Source organism: Vigna angularis, chromosome 3 (genome assembly GCF_016808095.1).
Source record: "Vigna angularis cultivar LongXiaoDou No.4 chromosome 3, ASM1680809v1, whole genome shotgun sequence".
NCBI lineage: Eukaryota > Viridiplantae > Streptophyta > Magnoliopsida > Fabales > Fabaceae > Vigna > Vigna angularis.
The window spans coordinates 9742931-9766923 of record NC_068972.1 but is presented as its reverse complement, the minus strand read 5'-3'; the positions used below and the strand labels follow the sequence as shown (position 1 = coordinate 9766923).

The 23993-nt window shown below is 28.7% G+C and overlaps 2 protein-coding genes across 2 annotated transcripts; both read left to right on the top strand.

Annotated features, from left to right (window-relative positions):
* Positions 1-11962: 11962 nt before the first annotated feature.
* On the top strand, positions 11963-14650 carry LOC108325023 (piriformospora indica-insensitive protein 2). Its single transcript, XM_017557999.2, has 2 exons — positions 11963-12703; positions 13277-14650. The coding sequence occupies exons 1-2, from the start codon at positions 12494-12496 to the stop codon at positions 14498-14500; spliced, it is 1434 nt and encodes a 477-aa protein (XP_017413488.1). The 5' UTR covers positions 11963-12493; the 3' UTR covers positions 14501-14650.
* Positions 14651-20981: 6331 nt separating this feature from the next.
* Positions 20982-21623, top strand: LOC108324713 (uncharacterized). Its single transcript, XM_052874159.1, has one exon. It carries the CDS (start codon positions 21051-21053, stop codon positions 21621-21623), a length of 573 nt encoding a protein of 190 aa, XP_052730119.1. The 5' UTR covers positions 20982-21050.
* The last annotated feature ends 2370 nt before the right edge of the window (positions 21624-23993 follow it).

Here is a 23993-nt window from a genome sequence, read left to right as displayed (position 1 = left end):
ATTATACCATTAAATTTTTCCATTATCTTACGGAAAAAATTATGAAAAAATATATATATATATTATTATTCGTAAATGAAAAGTTAAAAGAATAGATTTAAAAGACGAGACATAAATAAATAGATTTTTCAGTAATTTAAATTAACTATACTGGAGACTCTAAAGCACCAATTTTGTCGTAATCAAACCTAGATATAGTCATCAATAATTGTAAGTAATTTAAACATGGAACCTTTTTCTAAGTGCATTATTAGGCTCAGGGAGGGTTTGACAGAATTGTCTAAAAACAGAAACATTTTATATTTGTTGAGAGGACCCACGGTATATATAGATTAAGGACTTTCACTTTGTCTGTTTGTGGCAAGGTGGGTCTATTCTAGGGCGACCTGTATAAGGATTGGCACAAAAATGTAATAATACCCAAATTGATTCTTTGTTTTGGAACCGTAGGAAAATAAAACAAAGACAAAAAGAGAAGGGTGTTGCTCCCTCCACCACCACCCTATATTTCTTCCACCTTTCCACACTATTTTAAATATAATTATATCCTTAAGTTAAAAAGATTTTTACTTTTATTTTATTTTAAATAATTTGAAACCCTAATTTTACTTTCCCAGCACTCATCCACGAAACTCTCTTCCCCTTTCCTTATTTCCGTTTCACCTCCCCACCTTTCGCACTTCCAATCCTTTTTCTTTCCAGTTTTTTTTAGTTTGAAAGCTTCCATTGTCGCCATGGTGTAAAGGAGCGTCGTCGCCGTTGTGTGGAGGAACATCGAGGAGCGTCCAGAGCATGAACCAGCGTGAGGAAGTATACATCAACGAAGGTGACATCCTTCAACGGATGTCCCCTAATAAAACAAACCCTAAAATAAAAAACGTAACCTTTAAACAGAGGTGGATGTCAACATCTGTTTAAGGTAAAATGGATGTCGACATCCGTTTTTCCTTAAACAGATGTTGACATCCGTTGAAGGATGTCACCTCTGTTTGTTTTTTATTTTAGGGTTTTATTTCAAGATTTATTCGAATACACACCTGGAGGAAGCACGACGCGCACTGCACCACGAGAGCGACACTGCACCACGAGAGGGAGACTGCTTGATAATTCTTTCCATCACTACCAACCTTTGCAACTTGTAGTATCTCACAACAATTGAAAGAAAGAGAGGAAGAAATATAATGTTAAAATCAAAGAAAAGTATTTTACTCATGTAGGGGATTAGAATAGGTTATTAGTGAAATAGGTTGTGAATGGGTAAAATTAAAAAATAATAACTCTAAAAATAAAATTTTATTGAGGGACAAAATAGTAAAGAAAAAATGAAAAAAAAGAAGGTGTAGTGATAGAAAAAGCAACACCAAAAAGAGAAAAAGGAACATAGAACTTTAGCCCAAAACAAACACTACTTTAACAAAAGCAGGAATTAATCAGATTAGGCTATTTTTAAATTTTTGTAATAGTCAAGGCTAAAAAGAAGTAGCCTGTGGGATTTATCCTCTTTCTTTCCTTAAAATTCTTGAATATTTTTAGCTAGATAAGGGACAGTTGCTTCCTTGTCAGTTAAAAATCACAATATAAAAATAACCAAAACTATTGATACATTCACCATTGATTAAACAATTTTTTGTTCGGAACAGATATTTATAAACAAATTTTCACTTAATTTATTTAAATCTAAATAATAAACGTGAAAAACCAATTAAAAAAATGTCTAATCAGTTTATAATATTTTTATTTATTATATTTACTTCTTTATTTTTATTTATCTTTCCTTTTCCTTGATCAAATAATTTAAATATTTATTTCATTTATTATTTATTGTAATTCACGTCATCTTATCAAACTTTAAGAAAACTTATAAAAATTATGATAAATATTTTTCATCATAAGCTAACATTTGATATATCATGAATCCACCTTATCTTAGGTGGCTTATGTCTATAGTGTCAAAATAGCACAAAGCATTTGTTGTCAAGTTAAATATACACACGTTTCCAAGTTAGAACTAAGAATTAGTTTCTCCTTATTTTGAATTCATGTTTGCATGAATAGAAAAGAGTGAAGTTGAAATAGTCTTGAGTTTTGAATTTATTAGGATCATCAAAGACTTAATATCATCATTAGTAATTCTACATTGTCTATGAAACTAATCAACCAAGGTCACTTATCCACGGTTAAACTTTGTATATAGTTATATCAAATCCATATATTTAATTGATTGAATACAATTCTTCATCTATGAAAGACCACCAAAAGTGACATATGTCATACATACATTATATCACTCATCTCAACATCAATTATATGTTTATATATATATATATATATATATATATATATATATATATATATATATATATATATATATATATATATATATATATATATATATATATATATATATATATATATATATATAATCGATTTCATCTTTTATACGTTATATCATCTTTATAAACTTGTATCACACCAATAAACAACATTAAGCATATCATAACATCATCACCTTGGAACATGTTATCACTTGTGTGAGTTATTATTGTTTGAGTAACCTGATCAACCTTCATAAAGTAACCTATATTCACATAATTACTTATTACTTCAGCAACTACTTTGTCACTTAAATGTCAATCGTTTAAGCCTTATAGTCAATGTTTCGACAACATGAACTTATTGAAAAAAAAAACCCAACAAATTATATAAACTCATCCATTATCATAGGATGATTGAATGTTAAACTAGTGTTTGAGCATCAAAGACATGTGTAACACATTGACTAATATTTAAAACGCGTAGGAGTGGAAAAAATTAACTGAATTGTACTAAACAATTAAAACTTGTAGTGATCAAAAATTAATTCATTTGAGTTGAACTAAACTAAAAATTAGTCTATGTTTTGTTCTATCAAACTACACTGCATTGAACTGCATTAGATTGCACTGAACTGTAGTATGAATTGAACTGAATTGTTATATACCTTAATATGTTTCCAAACGGTACTAATTTTGAACCCAACTACACTAATTTTGAAATGAATTATAATATTTTTTAATTAAAAAACTAAAAAACGTAGTATTACTCACTTGCTTCATAATATAGGCTCCTTATAAAAAAAAGGACATAACACTAGGTAGATAGAAAAGATTTGTCTCTACTCAAGAACATATGTTTTCTCATAAACAACAAAATTCAAAAATTTAATTCATCTTCAAATATAAGTTGCATTACAAAATACAACTTATCAACACATTTTCAATCATCCAAATTAGTAGCACTTGAAGGTCTCACTTCATCCTAAGAGGTTATCTCTACAAAAATAAAATAAAACATTTCATAATTTTTGAAAACTTAAATTATAAACTAAAAAATATATGAATTTTTCATATAAACTCACGTTTGCTCACATTTATTAAATTCTTTAGGATCTTCATAAAAAAGTATAAAGAAAGATGTTTCTTTCAATCAATCTTATGTGTAAACAAGTTAAACAATTATAATAATGACTAATCATCCTTGCTTTTGTAGTGAATACACACTTTGATACTACGGTAAACATGGTAATGACTAACACATCTCAGTCAGGTCACTTAAAAGTTATAAATGTTTTATTTTATTGATATAGTTAATTGAGTAAACAAATTAAAATGTGACTTAAAAGTTATAAATGTTTTATTTTATTGATATAGTTAATTGAGTAAACAAATTAAAACGTGGGACTGCGTCTTTTCATTTTCAACTACTTCCTTAATTTATTTACTAAATATCCATTGTTATTATAGTCATGGAGTCTACATTTATATAAATATAAAAATTAATATTTTTTCATTTATGTAATTTAAAAATAAAAAATAGATCACAAGATCAAAAATTTATAAGAGAATAAATTTTAAATTATATAATTTAAAAACAGAAATAATTCACTGTTGTTTGTGATTTGGTTGGAGGAGTGCAAATCTAAAAGAATTAGTGAATTAATTGATTAAAGTTGAAAGTAAGAGAAAAAAAATGATTTGATCACAAAATACTATAATACATAAATTACTTTTAGTTTTCGATTATATAATTTAAAAGATATTTTAAATTTTAAAATTATATTTAAAAAAATTTAAATGTAAATTATACAATTTTTTATTATACATAAATTTTTATTTTTATATAGATAAAATAAAAGTGACAATAGAGTGTAAAAGAGAAAGAAAAAAAATAAAATAAAAAGGACATTTCAATTCAATTAGCAGTTAACTTATACAAGTTTAATCATGTTTATCTAAACTAATCTCTTGAAATTAGAGAAATACATGTACTAGTTCCTAAAATCTAGGAAAAGTGTTTGAGTTTGTTAGATGGGAGTGGTCGGTGGACAAAAGTCTAGCTACAAAGAAAAGGAGCCCAAGGAAAGGAGAAAGTGACTAGATCCATTGGAGGTAACCTAAGATAGGTGAATGCCTCTATAAATTTCGAATCCTTCTAGTTTTTATATTCATCCTTCCTTTCAAGTTTCTTCCCTCAACTTCTATTTCTCTTTCAAGTTACCATTTATTTATTCACATTTCTTTTAATTTCTTCTTTTAATGATTTGAGTTTCCTTCTTGCTAGCCTCCCTTCATATTTTTCTTTAATTTCTTCTTTTTTTTTATTCTTTTTAGCCATGCTTCTTGTTTGAATTATTTATTAATCGTTTTCTCTTTCCTCAACAAACTCTTCATCATCTTTATTCACATGAAAAAACCAAACAACTTCAACGCAACATTTTCAAAGACTCTCTTATCATTAACAACCATTTACATATTCCAATCATACTAAAACAATGCTCATATACTCTAAAAGTAACATATCACCACAACTCCACAATTTATATGATCATAATATAAAATATTAATTATATGATCTTTTTCATAATTATATGATTCCTAATATTTTATAAGTTTGCATTCTAGTCTGTACCAAACTCTTTATATTAAAATACAAACTTAAATGAACGCATGCCAGATATGTATCTTTTCACTTGTTAGGGTAGTCGGAGATTGTGTTTGAGTAAAAAATCCATGTAAGATAGTAATAAATGTTAAAATTAATATGTAATAATTACTTATAACAATGTTATTTCATGTAAAATATTTAATTAAAAAATGAAAAAAAAATGATTTAAATATTTCAACTTAAATTCAAACTCACTCTAACTAATACGATGACTAGGTGAGCCGGGTGTGTATGAATTGAAAAACTAAAAATTATATATATTTGGTTTTCTACTCAGCACTAGGGAATATTCACAAGCTCCTTGGTTGGTTAACAAAAGCATATGCTGGGTGGAAATGGAGTTGGTAAAGGTCCAATCACCTTTATTTAACTTCTTATATTCAACAACCAAAATAATACACATATTTCAAAATGTTAAATCACATTTACTATACGACAAAACAACATACATGTACTGTACTTTATATAAAGAGATAGAAAAATAATACATCTACGTACAAGTTTTTATAGTTTTATATTTTTATTGTAGTTTTATTTTTGAAAGATAATCAATCTATTTTATTTAAAATACATTCGTATATCTAATAAAGCATGGGATTTAGATTCTATTACATGCAGAGGCCGATATATGACTATTTAATTTACTAGATTAATTGGATACAAGTTATTTAGATTAAGATTAATTTGATCGAATTATTTGGATTATAAATTTACATTAAATTAGGTTTTTAAATATTTTTGTTTTAAATAAATGAATATAAATATAATAAATTATTAACAAAAATAAATAACATGTGTAATTTAATAATAACTATTATAATAAGTTACGATTTTGTATAAGTTATTAATAAAGTTTAATAAAAAAATATCATACTAAAAATAAAACAAAAATGCATTAATAAATGTATAAATATCAAAACATAAATTATTTTTGGATCAAATATCTATAAAGTTCTAATTATATAATTATTTATTTTATTTATTCAAATCCGTTATCCGACTACTCAATTGTGTGTTTGAAGTTCTTTCGTATTTCTTTAAAATTATTCAGACTTAATATTCAAGAGAAAAAAAGAAAAAGATATAATTAACCAAATATGATTCATTTCCCTCTCCAAGGAAACCTGAAAAATATGTTATTTAATAATAGTATTATGAATATACTTCAAGTGTAACTTTAAAACATCTTTAATAACTATTAATTTCTTAAGCATATACCGTTTTCCAGTAAAATTGGCTGTATTCACGCATTTTCCGCTTGCGACAGAGACATAGAATGAAACACGTTATTAATGTGGAAAAAGTTTAAAAGTATGTGAACACACTCAACTTTTTTTTTTCAAAACGCATTTAATGTTATGATAATATTTCTGTCAATAAGTTTAGGAATTTCTTATAAAAGTAAAGAAATTTAAATGCTGTCTAGAAAGACATATCATAATAGTTAGTTCATAAGAAAGGTACAGTTTTTGAGTTGGAAAAAAAGGAGCGTGTGGCAATGTAGTATAATTTTAATGATTATAGCAGATTTGGACCAAGAAACTTGCCTACTAAAACGATTCCCGTTGCTTTCGCAGAGTGGCTTCAATAAAAGCCCTTCTCTATTGAAGCACGTTTATGGTAATAATTACTCTATTAATATGCAACTTTTGTAGGTGGGGGCTAACTTAGGCTAAAGAAGGTCATTTCTTCCTATGTTAGGGTTATTGGTGGAGTGCGCTTAGCAGTTTGGTCTTGGACCCTATACACTACAAGGTTTATAGTGTAATTTTAGTAGAAAGGTTCATATGAGTTCAACTTGAGTGATGCCTCGGATATTGACTTATTATCAAATTCATTTGTTGTTTGGTCCAGATGGTCCTGACTGAAAATATGGTAGGTTAGATGGACCCATAAATTTTAACTTCTTTTAACAATCTTAATAATGCATAAATAAATAATAATACTCTCATGATAAAATATGAAACTAACATTTTAATAAAATTATTATATAAATGTGTGTACATTATAGTATATATTTATTATAATATATATTTTTATAAATATTTATAAAAACTATTATTTCTTTATAATGCGAATCTTCTCCTCTCTTTAAAATATTTTTACATAGATATGTCTATTTGTTTGAAGATTGAAATATGTTGTAGAACTAGAGAGACAATGTTTACCTTTCTATTTGATCAATTTGTTGATAGAATAAGTTTATATTTTACTCTTTTTAGAGTCTTTTGATAAATTTGCTACATGAGTGATGTCTAGGGCTTACATGTTTTATCTAAGAGCTATACATGAATCTCTGTTCAATTGAAATTGTTAGGATGGGATCAAATATTGTTTCTTATGTGAATATGAGTATCTAAAGTTGGGGAGTTTGGGTGTACTTGCTCATTTAAACTTAGGATATATTAGGGATTGAATTAAGAGATTATCCAAACTCTACTAAATATTCTAACTCATATAAAGGAAGATATTTAGGTAATAAGGGTAGTTGGATGTTTCATGGCGAAAATTAGTTTGAAAGAGAATAATTTTGGTAAGTCATAATGAGCTAACCTTGCCATATGAAATGGACATAGGTTCTATTATGGGGTTGAGTAGAGCCCAAATATTAAAATTCAGGATTTATTTGACAAGCGTAGAATATGAGTCCAATTCAAAGTACAAATATGCCTAAAGTAGAAAAAATTATACTTGGACTAGTTAATTGTGAACAATTTATGAATTGATTGGAATTTGATGTATATAATACTTTGAAGTGTTTATGAGTTCTTCAATATTGTAAACATAATAGCTTACCAGGTTTGTGGTTGTGTTTATGATCATGTATTTACACAAGAGCATGAGATAATGCATGTGAGACTTTCTAGTGATGTTAAGAAGTGGACTTTAAGCTTAACTCATTCCCATAAAACTAATTTTTAAGGTGAGGTTTACACTCATATACACTCTAGATTGATATTATCTCCAGTCAATGTAGGACTTTCAGCACCTCCTTCATGTCAAGGTACACGTGTCTCGTGCTTAGGACTAGATATTAATTAATGATCCGATAGTGGTGGAATGATATGTCCAACAAACACAAATCTTGCTAGGATAGGCTATAACTCATATCTCTTATATTATGTTAAGAAGCAAACTTTAAGCCTAATTTAGCCCCACAAAACTAGACTTTCATGTTCATTATAATAAAAACTATGTATGAAATTAATCTTTCGTTGTGTTGAATATACACATAAGGTACTATATTTATAATACAAGAAAACCGGGTTAAGTCCAAAATACAGATAAGGAATAATAACAAACTAACTAAAAATAAAAAATAAAGATAAGATATTTATCTAAAATATCTAATAATCTAATATATATAACACTTCCCTCAAGCTAGTACATACAAATGCATCAAGCTTGTTACAAAATATTATTAATTCTCAGTGTTGGTAAAGATTTAGTGAAAATATTTGCTTCTACATCAAAGTGATACAAAATTGTTTAATGATTTGTGGAGATGACATACCAACCCAAAAGACCTCCCCTAAGCAACAAATCCCATAGGTTGCTCCGTATAAATCTCTTTTTACAAATCGTTGTTGATGAACGTATTGTTGATATCTAGTTGATAAAGAGATAATTGTTGAAAAATCACCATAGTTATAAATAAGCTAACATGACAATAGAGAAAAAGTATATATGAAATGGTCAGATGTATTGGTGACATAAAAGATGTCAGAAGAGACAGTAGTGTAAGAATCCTTTGACAAACATAAGAAAGAGAGAAATCATAAAAATTTAAGATTCTTCAATTAAGGCACAAAACACATATCTTAGAAGAGTTGTGGGACGCAATCTTAGAAGAGTTGTGGAGTTGAGTTAGATTTAAAGTCTACTTCTTACCAAATAATGATATATATAACTTAAAGATTTGTTTATACTGGAAAAAGATAAATATGTATATAATATTTTTCATTTTAAATATTTTCTCCACTTTTGGGATGTGTTATGGATGTCTAATTCAAGATTTACACATAGCAAATAAACTATAATTTTGTTGTGCTAATGGTTCAGTGTTGGTCATATTAATTTTCAAAATATATTGATATTGATACATCAAAATAATTTTTAATATATTTTAAAATATCAAAATCAATACTCATAAGTATATTTTAAAACACAAACATACAAATACTACCAAATTCTCAACAAGAAATCCAAATTGAGATTAGAAATTTTTGTTATACTATAAAAAATATAATTATATAAGATTTATCATATAAATAAACTTTATGTTTCTAAACAAAAGTATTTTGTTTTGTAGTTATAAATTATTATTTTTTAAATAATTAATCTATTTTATTTAAACAAGTCAATCTAATGAGCATTGATCAAATTAAATATTTATTTATTTATTAGAAATTCTACTTTAATGTAAGTATTTATTTTTTATAATTATTAACGTTACAATACTAATAAGATCATATAATGAAACGTTTGTTACTTCAATTTATAATATTATTTTTTAAAAAGTTGTACTGCATAAAAAATTTAAAATTAACTCATTAAAATTAAAAATAGGGTAGTAATTAAACCGTGTTTATAAAATTGAAATATTTAATAATAGGCAAAACAAAAATTAAAGATTAAATAGAAGTGGTATTTATAAAGTTGAGGTGTTATTGTATGTGAAGATAATTTTATAGCAATTTCTTGGGAAGAGAGGGTCTTAATATAGAAGGACAGTGACATGAATTGTGGGGGAAGAAAGCGACTTGTGATGCTACATTAGTTTCTCAAAGAAAGGTAACAAACTTGTGCTGCCTTTGGCTACATATGCTTAACCTTTTTATCATTTCGTCATCCCAGGTGGTCCTTCTTCTAAAGTCCCACCATTTTCTCTTTTCTTTCCATCTTCTCTTCTTCTTCTCTTTTCTCAATAACTGTTTTCTTACACGTGGCTCTGTCCCTTCATCTTCTTCCCATTCTCATCAAATTTCATTTCTCAATGACAAACACTCAATTTTAATTAATAAATTTATAATTTTGTTTGTACTACTTTACTTAACTTTTTCTTTTCTGACTATAAAACTTAAACTTAAATTTGTATTCCTTATCTTTAAGAAAATATAACACAAAAGATAAACACCAAATTAAAATGTTGGTAACAGTAAAAAAGACTATGATAATTTAACTTTGGATATTTGTACTCTCAAAATCGTCATCGGTCATTGCTAGCTTACATAGGGTAGGAGAGAGACAATTTGAGTTTATTTTCTTCTCCATGGCGAAACCAGAAGCAAAACAGGAAATTTAAGTTCCGATGTATGACAAGCTTGTCTTTTAGTTACACAAGGTATATATATGATTTAAAAATTAACGAAAATGTAACTTTCTTATAAAACAGAGTAACTTATGTACGAGAAATATTCAAATTTTATATTTATAAATAATAACCAAATTTATTTGCCCATCATATCATGACATATTTTATTAATATTTAATGGACTGTAAATTTCCAATTATTATTAGTACTGTAAACAAATTTCTGTGCTGAATTTCTTTACACGGAGTTATTAAAATAAAAGTTTGAGTTTCGTATTAAATAAAAAAATAAACAATAAATAAAAAGAAGATTCACAATTCTATTATTTTAAAAATTATATAAATATCCTCAAAATACGTAAACAGTAATTGGACACTGATATTTTGATATTATAATTCTTTTTACTACCATTTCACATTATTATTTACTCTTTATTTTTAAATATAAATGCTAATTTTTGTTAAAGCTATTTTACTCCTGTAAAAGTTGTCATATGATACTCACATTATGTCAAGTAAACTTTTTCCTTTTCTAAATGCTCCTATCATAATAAAACTCTTGCCACACTAATAAATATATTAAAAAATATACCTTTAGCAAATAAACCGGCTAATTTGGTAGCAAATTCAATTACTTGTAAGTAATTGTTGCCTCCAACTGTTTTTCATCACACTTATACGACTAATTATTATTATATATTTATTCCATTCAGAAATTGCAAAAAAGTGGGCCACATTGTCTATTTTATATGAACTTTTATCAAAAATTAGGAATTGAAAATTGGGAGAAATAGTGACATAAATTTTTGACAAAGTTAACTCTAAATTGAGAAGAAGGAAGAAAAAATTATTAGCACCGGTAGGGCATCTTCCGATAGTTGATGATAATTACTGTGCAAACCATAAATTCCGCAGTAATATTAATAGACACGAAGGCAATCTAGATAAACTTTATTTTGTTAGAGTGTAAGCAATGAATCCATTCATTGAAAAAGTTCAGAAAAAGAGATTTCCTTTGGGTTTAATTAAATTAGCAAGCATTTAAAAGTGCGTCCACTAATAGTTTTCTTTAGCCCAGTTTGAAATGTATGAGGGAAAAAGGTTAAGTTTGGCTAGTTATTTACATTGAAAAAAAAGTTATAGAGGTTAGGTAGGTACAAATTTTGAGGAAAAAAGAAACATTGAAGGTACAAGTATGGTCCAACTGTTATATGTAGCAATGTGATTAAGTGGTGTATTGAAATATGAAAAGGTAGCTAGTGAGGTCTCTATTGTCCTTTTAGTTTCAATGGAGCTGTCAAAAATACACCAGCCAAAAACACTAGACAACGAGGCAACAGCGGATGAAAACCTTATTTGTATTGCATGTTTTTACATGCACCTCTTCCTTTTGCATGAACATGGTCCCCTGCTACGCAACGCTCTTTCTAGTCTTCAACTAATCCCTCAACCCTATTCCTTTATTGCCTTCAACTACCAATTACACTTTTAAAACACTATCAAACTTGTGACTACTAACACACATAATTTCCATCATACTTATTTCTCGTCTAATAATGGTAATGAATAAGACAATCATATAGGGTGTGCAATTTCCATAGCATAGCTGCATAAAAAGGAAACACTGTTTTTTAACTTTTTTTTGCTTCCATTTTATAGGCTTCTCAGTTGCTTCTGCTCTGATCATATTAATGCCATCGTTATTATGACTTTGAGCTTCGAGAACTGTGATAAGATATCGTGTTCTCTCTTAAAAATTATTTTTATATATATATACTTCCTTAGTTTTTTCTATAAACACCATAAGAAGGAAGAGGTCAGGCTTCTTGCTCAGCTTTTGTGTTTCCTCCATTCCCACTATCCTACTAAGTCTGAGCATAAATTCAGGATCTTGTTCTTTCTTTCTTCATACTACAACCCGTGTTCTTCCAAAACAACAGTAGTTTTCTGTAAGGTCCCCTGTTCGGGTACCCACTTCATTCTTGAGGTATTCGGCCACCCATTTTAACTTTCACCCTTCTTTGTATCTGTTGTCACTCAGTTGAACATCTTCTTCCTCTTTTTCTTTCTCCATCTCTAAAATGATAAATGCACATGTAACCCATCAACCATAAGATGCTTCTTTCTTTTTTATCAATTTTGCTTCACCCATCTTGAATTTCTTTCGCGCTTGGTAATCCTATTTTGACTCAAAATCATGAAGAGTATCAAGACCGTTGGCCATGCCATATTTGTCATTTTCATCCTCTGCCTGAGTGCAAGATGCTGTGGACAAGAAGACCTTGATATTGCTCCAATGGAGAAAGCAGAGCAAGAAGCTCTGTACTCCACCATTCAAGGCTTTGTTGGTAATTCCTGGAATGGCTCAGATCTCTATCCGGATCCTTGTGGTTGGACTCCAATTCAGGTACCTTTAACCAGACACCTAGCTGTGCCATCATCGGTAGTACTACAATACAAGTTGTCTAAGCAACTACTTTATACTGTGCTCGAGATAAGTTTTGGGTAGTGAAAATTTGTTTTTGTTAGGCCACCGTTTCTTGATGAGTGTCAGAAGGAATAGTATAGCTACAACGATATGGTTCCTGTTTGGTTAATGACTTGCACAGACTTTTTCATAATCAAGAGTTAAACTCTGAACACAAACACCCTTACTTTTCTCACTCTTGAAGATTTTTGCTAAATTTTTAAGTCCATATAAATAAGGCTTTGCACTCAATTTCATTAATGAAAGCTGAAGCTTTTTAATTTCTGGTGGATGCCAAAGGTAAAAGTACAATCCATTGGTTTAGTTTTACCGTTTGATCCCTAGTGTATCGATCGTCTTTCAGAAGTTCTCTTCCCTCTCTTTTTTTTTTTTTTCAGAAAAAGTTCAATTGCCCATTATGTATTTGCATTTCAAACCGGAATTATAAATTAACCAGAACATGGTGATTGATTAGTTGCTTAATTGTGATGTCTGTGTTGTTTTCTTCTGCAGGGTGTCTCTTGTGATCTGTTTAATGGGTTTTGGTATGTTACTGTCTTGAACATCGGACCCGTCCATGACAATTCTCTGAGTTGTGCTCAAGATTTGGAGTTTAGGCCAGAGTTATTCTCGCTCAAGCACCTAAAATCTCTATCCTTCTTCAATTGCTTTCAATCAAAAAATAGCTTTCCAGCTACCATTCCCGCTAGAAACTGGGAAAAACTTGCCAGCAGCTTAGAGACACTAGAGTTTAGATCAAATCCAGGTCTCATTGGAAACATTCCCTCAGGTTTTGGTGTCCTCAAGAACCTCCGATCACTAGTATTACTAGAAAACGGTGTAACAGGTGAAATACCATCAAGCATTGGCAATCTCGTGAAGTTGAAGAAGCTTGTTCTTGCTGAAAACTACCTTAATGGGAGGATCCCAGATGTTTTTGATGGGATGAACGAGTTATTAATCTTTGATTTGAGCAGTAATTCGTTATCGGGGTCTTTGCCTTCAACACTCGGAAGCTTAACTTCAGCATTGAAGCTTGATGTGAGCCACAATGACCTTGAAGGGACTCTTCTAAAGGAGTTTGCTAATCTTAAGAATCTGACCCTTATGGACCTTAGGAATAACAAATTGAGTGGTGGATTGACCTTGTCTTTGCAAGAGATGCAGTCATTAGAGGAATTGGTTATGTCCAACAATCCATTAGGTGGAGACATGAGGGCATTAGAGTGGGAAAACATGAAGAACTTGGAAATTTTGGAACTCTCTAACATGGGGTTGACAGGGGAAATTCCTGAGTCTATCTCAGAATTGAAGAGGCTCAGATTTTTGGGACTTAGTAACAACAAGCTCACTGGCAATCTGTCACCAAAGCTGGAAACTCTTCCTTGTCTCAATGCACTTTACCTAAGTGGAAACAATATCACAGGAGAGATTAACTTCTCGAAAGAGTTTTTGGAAAAAATGGGAAGGCGTTTTGGGGCGTGGAGAAACCCCAACCTTTGCTACCAAGTTGGAGTAATTTCAACAAACCATGTTCCATATGGGGTAAAGCCATGCCAGAGAGAGGTCAATTTGTTAGAATCTAATTCAAAAACTGAACTGATCAATGGGGATAGGAACGAGACTTTCCATTTCATAGTCTCTAAGGGATTTTCTAGCTCTGCTACAAATGGACTCTGGTGGACATTGATGGAAGAAATACTGATGATGGGTTTAGTTCTAATAATTCTTATATAGCTCTTTAGTCTAGAAGAATTCACCTTGGGCTTTATTTAACCTTTTAGGTGTTACAACAGCTTGTATGTTTTTTATATTTTCTTCTAACATGGCCTGATAGTCTTGTCAACTTATTATATTTTGCCCAACAAGTTAGTTATTGAAACATGATACCTCAGCTTACTTGTTACATGCACTTGCTAGTTTCCTTTTGTCCTTGCAGCAGCACCGGCTGCAAAGGATTTTTTCTTTAATGGTTCGAGGTACCAAGAATTCTCTTTCTGAATTTTTAGGAGGGAAATACTAGTTGGTTTTTCCATGTTTACACAACTTTTCACCGAGAATTCTGTACAACTGTACCAATGGAAACCTTTTAGACACAATATGGAGTTCACTAAGTGGAACAATTAAGTACTAGGCAATAATTTAACTGTAGAGTGTTTTGTTGCGTAGTCATTGATTTTAGCTGCATAGGAAATTCATTGTGATCCAAAAATGGTGTAGCTTTCAGCTGAGGCTTGTCGTCATCTCTAGTACCAAATGGAGAACTTTAGCTTCCAACTTCACCTAGACAACAAGAATCCTTTGCAATGTTACTTATTTTCTGTCCTCTACACTTTTAAAGCCTTTTCTTGGACACTAGTTTAATTTTTTCACTTCAAATTTCAGGAATATTTCTTCCACTATAATTTATAATATTATAAAGGTGGATTAAGATTGTTATTTAGACAATATTGTTGACGTAAAATAATATTATTTTACCTAAACGTAAAATTCAAATTAAATTAAATTCTTTCAAGAAATTAAACCGATGTAAAAATATTAAAGAATCGTTTCATTAATAAAATATTTCAATATATCTACTCTTGTGTTGTAAATTACAATAAAAGAAGTAATATCCTTATTTTTTTCAATTAACAGTCTTAATTTATCTCTCTTTAACATGTATTTTAAATATTTCTATTATCCGAAAACTTTTTCCTTGATCATTTCAAAATTCTACATTTTTATTTTTATTATGTACTTTATTTTATTTTTATTTCTTATCTCATTGAATCTACCGTTTTTTAAATTTTATTTCTAAATTAAATTTGAATAGGTCTTTTTAAAATATATTTTCCATATAATTAAAAAGAAAATTTTATAATTTTTATTTTTGTGTAATAATTAATCTAAAAATGTTTTTTTTCTATTCTAAAAAATAGTTTTTTCAGCTTCTTTTTTTTAAAAAAAGTATTTTTAGTTAAAACCATAGTGACACTTATACTAAAAAGAAATAAAACTAGTAGAAAATTTGAGAATATTTGTAGTAAATATGTATTAATTTAATATTTCTCAATCAGTATATTAAAATCATAGACAACTATTATTTTGAAACAAATAGAATATTCATTATGAGTTTAATTATAAAATAATTTATATATAAAAAAATACTTTATTATCAATTAAACTATATAAAATTAAATATTACCATGTCCTATACACATACACGATATTCATATTTTAGGAAATTAAAATTAAGATGTAAAAAATAGCATTTATCTTTCATTTAAAAGTGTATTTGGTTGTGGCTAGTTACATTTTTTTTTAATTAACGGTTAAATAATAAAGAATAGTTTTTTTCACAACAAATATACTTTTGCAATGTTATATATACATTATCCACTTTTTATTGAAATTTGGGTCGTTATATTTTATAATTTAACTATTTTTCTCTCTTAATTTTTAAATATCTACCATTCTAGTGTTAAAATTTTGTTCCCGACCCCTTAATTTTTTATTTTCTGCAAATTTATTCAATTTTAAAAAAGCACTGTATTTAATATTGCAATAGTTGTGGTCTGACCTCCTATTAAAAAAAGAGTCAAAATATCATCTAGTTTTCTCAATTTCATTATATCATGTCCAAAATTATAGATAGTTAAAATGAACATTAAACAAAGTTACATGTAATTAAAAATCAACAGATCAAATTTGCGTGAAACAATTTTTAAATACCGTTTGAATTATTTATTTCGATTTGACAAGTTTTAACTTAAATATCTAAAACATCATTTAATAAACTCAAAAATATTAAATTTAAAAATTTATATTTATTAATTTTTAAAATTTTAGTATCAAAATATATTAAAAGACATTAACAAATTTCAATTTACAAGTTTAAAAAATAAAAGTATATTTAATGAATTTCTTTTCTCCTAAGAAACTAGAGTTTTGGTAATGTTTAGAAAGAGAGGAAAAAAGAAGCAGCAGAATTTGAATAGTGAAGAGAGGCTATTGGTATTTGTAGTTATGAGTTGAATAGTATTGAAAAGGACTCCGATATGTGAATATTTTTTTTAATAATTTTTTAATAATAAATTTTGTATCATTGGTTCGTACGTTTGAAACATACTAATAATAAATTATTACGATTTGTTTTATTGATATGTATATTTAAAACATACTAATAACAAATGACTAAAATCGTAAAAAAATTGTCAAAAAAAAACAACATTTTTCTATTGAAAATGAGGTGTGAAAGGATGAGAGATTTAGGCAGCAGTTAGGTTAATAGGGCCGTACTAGGTTGTAGTGTGTAGGGATGTGTGTGTAACAAACAATGTATGCAATGATCGTACAGTGCTTTTAATGGACCCCTCTGTTGTCTATATACAAAAGAAAAAAGAAGTTTGCTTATGCTATGCTGCCATAGCCTTCCATCCATTCCTCTTCTTCAAACTTCTTTTGCAATTTGTTCTAAGGGCATTACACCATGTGTATCTGTCAGTCACCCAGACAATTTAATGTTACAGTAAATAAAAGATTATGATAGTATCAATTTAATAATGAAAACTAATCTAATAGTAAAAGCAAAGCACAATATTAGTTGAGTCCCTTCAAAGTGGGAAATATTTTTATTCCAGCTTGCTACAAAAACTTTGCAAAACGGATGGAAATAATGTTTTCGTACAAATATCAGCCTATTCAAATGACAATGAGACATGAAGAAGGTTGATATAAATAGTTTTGCAAATCAAACAAGCATTTCATTTTTCACAATGTATATGAAAGTGAGATTGGTTAAGTGAAATTTATATGTTATTATTGGTAGTGTGAGTTTGATTTTTTAATCAATATATCTTTTTTTAGAAGATGTTAATTTCACTTTTAATATTTTACAGTGTTTAAAGCAATTTAATTCATTGTAGTTATGAGGTGGTTTCTAATTTTATTTATGTCTAAAGAAACTTATTTTATAAAACAAATTGGAATTAACTATTAAATGGACTAATATGTTTCATAAAAATAAAATTTTTAAATTAAACAGATAATGAATTAGTTCAAAAAACAAAGAAATATGAAACTAATGATCAATTTCTTAATATGCTGAAAATTTTGTTTATACGAAGTTCAAAATATCAAAATGATTTTTATGAAAAAACCATGTGTTTATTATTAACTATCAATATTTTTACTTAATTTATTTAGGGGTTAAACAAGTTGGAGTTTGAAGATGATTTCATGTATAATTCATTAATAACAATTCTTTATTATTTTTTCATAAATTTTTTATTATAACACTGAATGTAGGTTTATAATTTGATCTTTCTAAATATTAGAATATTTTTTAATAATAATTGAATAGTTTGAATTTATAATTTATTTATTTGTTGAATTATATATGTTAATACTTTTATTTTTTAACTACTATTTTTATAATAAAGTTTGAAAAAATGGATAAACATTTTGATTGTAATGCTATATGAAAATAAATATAACTGCAAAAGAAAATACAAAATAAAATATAAAAACAAAACATAATTAAGTATAAGTCAATATAACAACCCTTCACAGATCAAATGAGATTATAGACGTTAATTCTTAACTAGTACTGTCAAAGTGGATTAGAACACGCGGAGCTAAGCTGACTCATCATAAGTTCGGGTCAAGTTGGATTTAAAAAAAATGTCATTTTTTCATATGGGTCAATTTTCAACCCGACTCATTTAAAACCCGATTCAGCCGAGTTGAACCCGTGGTGAACCCGTTTGACTCACAAACCCACCTAATTTAATTTAATTATTTATTATTTTATGTTTCAATATTATTAGTTAACACTTTTTTTATTGTGTTACAAATGAAGATAAAAAAAATTATGTTTAAGAGAGAAAAATATTATGGATTTATTCATTCAAGACTCTAATATTATAAATGGATAAGTGATACAAAAATGATCAATTTTAGAAACTTATTTATTCGCTTTTTGTGACTGCTTTTGAATTACATTTGGATTGTATAGTATTTTTTTTAATTATCTTTAGAGTTTAAAATCATTTTAGAGTGAAATTTATTTAAATTTGAATTACAAAAAATTATAATTTTTTTTATTTTAAGAAAATGTAATTAAGTTAATCAATAAATCAACCCGTTTAATCCACCAACCCGTAATGGACCGAATCATGTTCAAATTTTTTCGATTCACTAATAAATGAACTGGGTAGAATTGACTCAGTTACCAAATCAATTTATCTAACCACACTACTAATAACAAAAGTAAATTGAATTGAAATTGATTCATTTTTAGGTAAACATATGAGCCAAATTTATGTAGTCATATTAACTTACTTTAATACCAACAATAAAAGTTGATCCCTATGTATTTTATTCACATTCACTAGTAAAACATTAAATTATAAACTCTTTGAGTTAAAAGACGCATCAACAACACACATCTTCAATTTAAAATTTTACAATAGTGAATTTACAAGTTTCTTAATATTCTGTTTATTTATTAATTTATATTAAATATAGGGCTTCCAATTAATTTTTAAATTCTTTTAAAATTATTTGTTTAACTAATATCTTTTTCATAAAAGATTGCAAAATTTCTATAAAAATAATTACCCATAAAATTTCTCCAATTAACCAAAAACATCCTAAAGATTAAAATACATTTTTGTTAACTTTTTTCTTCTTTTGAGAATAACTAAATCTTGTATTCCCCACACCAATCACACAGTACAAAGTTGTACTTTGAGAAAAAGAAATTAAAAAAAAAATAATGATGAGCTTTTATCAATGGAACAGTGGTTGCAGATTGACTTTTGCAGTATTATTTATAAATGTAATTCATCTTGGAAATCCTTCTCCTGTTTTGAGCAATGTTAAGTAAATAGGTATATGAAAGGGCGTGTGCAGAGTTCATAGGTTAAGTCATGCTCTCACTTGAATAGTCACCATGTTCGCCATGCCACGACACAACACACCCATGCCATGGCGCTGCCACATTAATTGATTGCCACCGTTCTTCTAAGTCACTTTGTAATCAACAGCCTTTCTTGTTCTTCTCTTTAACACACCAAACACAACTCTATGTGATCCCTGTCAAACTATTCCATGTCATTTTAATTAGTTCAAACACCAACTTCACCTCCAATCAGTTTCAAAAGAAATTTCTCCTTCTTCTTTGATTTGGTACAACACCACCAACATATTCTAGAAGAAACAAACGTTATTGGATTATTGGAGTTTCATAGAATTCAAATTATATTTTGAAATATATTGTAATTAAACTAATTAAATTAATGTAATTATATTGTTTATAATTATATTTTAAATTTAGATTATATATATATATATATTAAAATTTATTTATTTATTTTCAATACAAAATACGATGTATATTTAAATATTTTTTTACACATTATCACGAGTCTCTTTCTCTCATTTATATATCATTTTTTTATGTCTGTAGTGTCTTTTTTTCTTTTTTTCGCATCGCCTCACGCTTCAAGGCTCTCTCTTATGTTGTTGTCGTTCCTAATCACTATCACGCCTTTCCTCCATCAACAACTTGCTTTCACATCCTCACTCATTTTTGTCTTTAACTCGCGCATTGTCTTTCCTTTTTCAGTAGTCGTTAACCACCCCTCCCTTCCTGCTTGCATGTTGTCCGCTAGTTCTAGTAATCGCATGCCGTCATATGCCAACCCAGTCGTCATCTTTTCTTTCTGTCTCTGGACATAATTCACCAAACTGTACTGAAACTACAATTAACTGAATTATATTATACTTAAAAAAACTAAACTTATTTTAACTAAAACTAATTAAACCATTTTACAATTCAGTTAAAACAAACTGAACTCTATATAATTTAAGTGCAGTTAACTGTGAACCACAGTTTCTTCCTAACTGAGAATTTTACCCCCAAATTGAAAACCCTTGAAGCTAGGGTTCGAAAGGATTAGGGCTGCTGTGTGTTTCTTCATGTGGCAGCCGTGTTTTTCTCTGTGTGGGATCTTCTTCCAACTCTCCAATCACCATGCCAATCTTCTCTGCTGCTGGACCGTGAAGGTCTTCTTCAAGGTGCTGGCTGGCTTTTCCAATGAAAAAAATCACTGAGGCGCAGTTTTGTTCTTGAAGCCCTGTACTGTTTTGTAGACTTCATTTTGTTCTTATCAAGCACTATTCTTCCTTGTCCTCTCTCTCTGTTTTTTTTTATTATTGTCTGGACCGGGTTCGCGAGCAGGCCGGTCTTGCCGTCGCGGCGCTGATCCGATTCAATAAAGACGTGTTCGTGGGTCAGGTTATGATGGGCCCAACCGTGCGGGCTTTGGTGTCGATGGGCTATGTTCACTCGGTAGAGGTGTTGTGCTCGCTGATCAGGTCTATTAGGTCTCCTCTCGTGGACGAGATCGAATCGAACGGCGAGATTCCGAGGGTGATAGTGCTGTTGAATTCCCGCGATTTGCAGCTGCAGGTGCTGGCGTTGGAGTGTGTGTTGGAGATTGGGTACTTCGGACGCAAGGAAGCGGTGGAGGCTATGGTGAAGGAGGGGTTGGTGGAGAAGCTGGTAGAGTTGCAGAGGTCGGAGAACGGTGGCGATTTGATTGAGATTGGGAAAGAAAGAGTTTGTGGGGTTTTGGAAAGACGCCCTTTTGCGAGCTGCGTAGCAAAGTTTGCGGTGCAGTTGGAGGTTGGGGAAGGGCTGCGACAGAGAGAGAAGAGGGCAGTTAAACCGGAGATTTTGGTGAGAGTCAGAGAAGCTTCTCTTTTTGATGCCGAAGTGCCACCATTGCTGCTGAAGTTTTGTGGGGTTCTTCGCCATAGATTATTTTCTGCAAACAAGACGGAGAATATAAAAACCAGTACACTTCAGTAAATGAGCACAAAGTGTAATATAAATTAGTTTACTGAACTGCACTGTACTATGAGTGGACTAAAAACTAGTGCAGTTCAGTTTACCTGAACTACTTTTAGTTCAGTTTAGTTTAGGAGAACTGTTTTATAGTTAATTGCAAATTTTTATAGTATAGTGCAGTGCAGTATACTTTGCCCACCCCTAGTCATAACCTGTGTTCCATCATTAATGTCATGTATTCAACCAACTCCTATCTTATAAACACAATCAAAAGTATAAGTTTCAATATTTTACAAGAAAATCTACTAAGTATTGACACTTATCAAGCAATATGTTAATTAAAACATTTATAAACACAATCAAAAGTATAAGTTTCAATATTTTACAAGAAAATCTACTAAGTATTGACACTTATCAAGCAATATGTTAATTAAAACATTTCTTCGTTATTAATCTTATGATTATAATTCATTTATGAATTGTAATAGTTACTTATTTCTCAACTGTTCTCAAAAGTAAATTCTTTGAATTTTTTTTTCTTATTATAATAATTACAATGTCTCACGTATAGTTGTCAAACTAATTTTTCATAAATACACAAATAACTTAGAGGTTGATTGTCATTTTTGTTTAAGAAAACTATCAAGTCGATTTGATGCAATTACTTCATGTTTCTTCTTTTCGTCAACTTGCTAATTTCTTCATCAAAACTGTCTCACCTAGATTGTTTGGTTTTAATCTATTCAAGCTAGAGTTAGTAAACATATTTATGCCTTTAACTTAGTGATGTTAATAGAAGAACGTCTCTTTTTGGTCCACATAACATAACATAAGAACAACCCATTTCTAATAAGTTAAGTTGTAAACGGGTATTATCTTTTGAATATATTAAGTAGTAATAGTGAGTTATATATAGATACCAATCACAAGAGCTATGATTAAGTGGGTTCATGAAGAATAGATTTTTTAATGAAAATAAAAGGTATAACATCCTATTTACATGGATCATCTCTTAGTGGATTTATATTGTAATTGGGCCAAATTGAAGCCCATTAATTCATGACCAAGAGAAGCATGGAGGATAGGCAAGGAAACATGTGTTGAGTAGTGCATGAGAAGCACCTAAAAAGAAAAGTACAAGAGAAGCTAATCTCACTTAGAAGAGTTTATGAAAAACTTCATTTGTGCTTCATTTGTATAAATCTTTCTTAACTCTTATATTTTTAGATTGCTTTAATATTAATATGTAATTGATGAAGGAAAATTTTGCAAAAACAAATTGATTTAAGTATTCTTTGGTCCCATTCAATCATAATCACTCATGAATAAACATGACATCGTTTGAACACCTAATCAACTAGCTAAGAATTTGAAGTGCATTAAGCATTTAATTTCGGTATTAGCTAGATTACACTACAAGCTAGATTTAAAATGTCTCAAAGTTTAATTTAAAATTTAGAACTTACAACTTGAACCCGGGTTACATTTTGTTTCTCACTTTCTACACTTCATGGCTTTAAATAACCTTCAAATATAGTTGAGATGTTACTTTTGACATTGTTTTTGAATTAATTTGACATTTCATAAGTATTCAATTCAATTTAGTAGCATTCGTCACTCATATCCCTCTTAAACTAATTTAAATGTCCAAGGGCATTTTATATATACACTTCCACTCCTTTATTAAGACACATTAAAATAATAAAAAATTATCATTCATCGAAGTAATCTATACTATATATATAAAAGAACTAAGACTATCATAACTTGTGTAAGAGTATAAACAAATTGAAGCATATTATTTGTGTTTTATGAATTTTATTCATTTTATCATGTCATTTTCTTAGAAGATATTACACTACAAACAAAATCAATTTACTCACAAAAATGTCAAAAATAAAAATTATTACCAATAAAGAATTTGTTTATAAAATATTTGTCAATAAATTTTATTAACAAATATAAAATATCTATGGATAAATTATTGATGACCAAAAATTCATATGTAAAATATTTGTCAATAAATTTTGTTGAAAAATAAAAATAATCTCTCAATAATTATTCATTTATAAATGTTGTTGATGAATTTTAACTATTAGATAAAATTTGTAAGTAAATATCAAGATTTGATTCTTCTTCCTATATTGTTCATATTCTTTATGTTTTTGTTATTCTTCTTTTTTATATTGATGAATTTATAATAAAGTTAAAAAAAATTTAATTACCGACAAATTTTTACCATGATCAAAATTCAAAGAAAAACTGAGGCTCATTTCAATCTGAGGCAAATATAAAATCCAAGTAAGATCATGCAATGAAAATGAAGAATTTCAATTCATCTGCATGTAAGGAGAAGCTTGTCTCAATAGGTAAGAAGTATCAAAATAATCC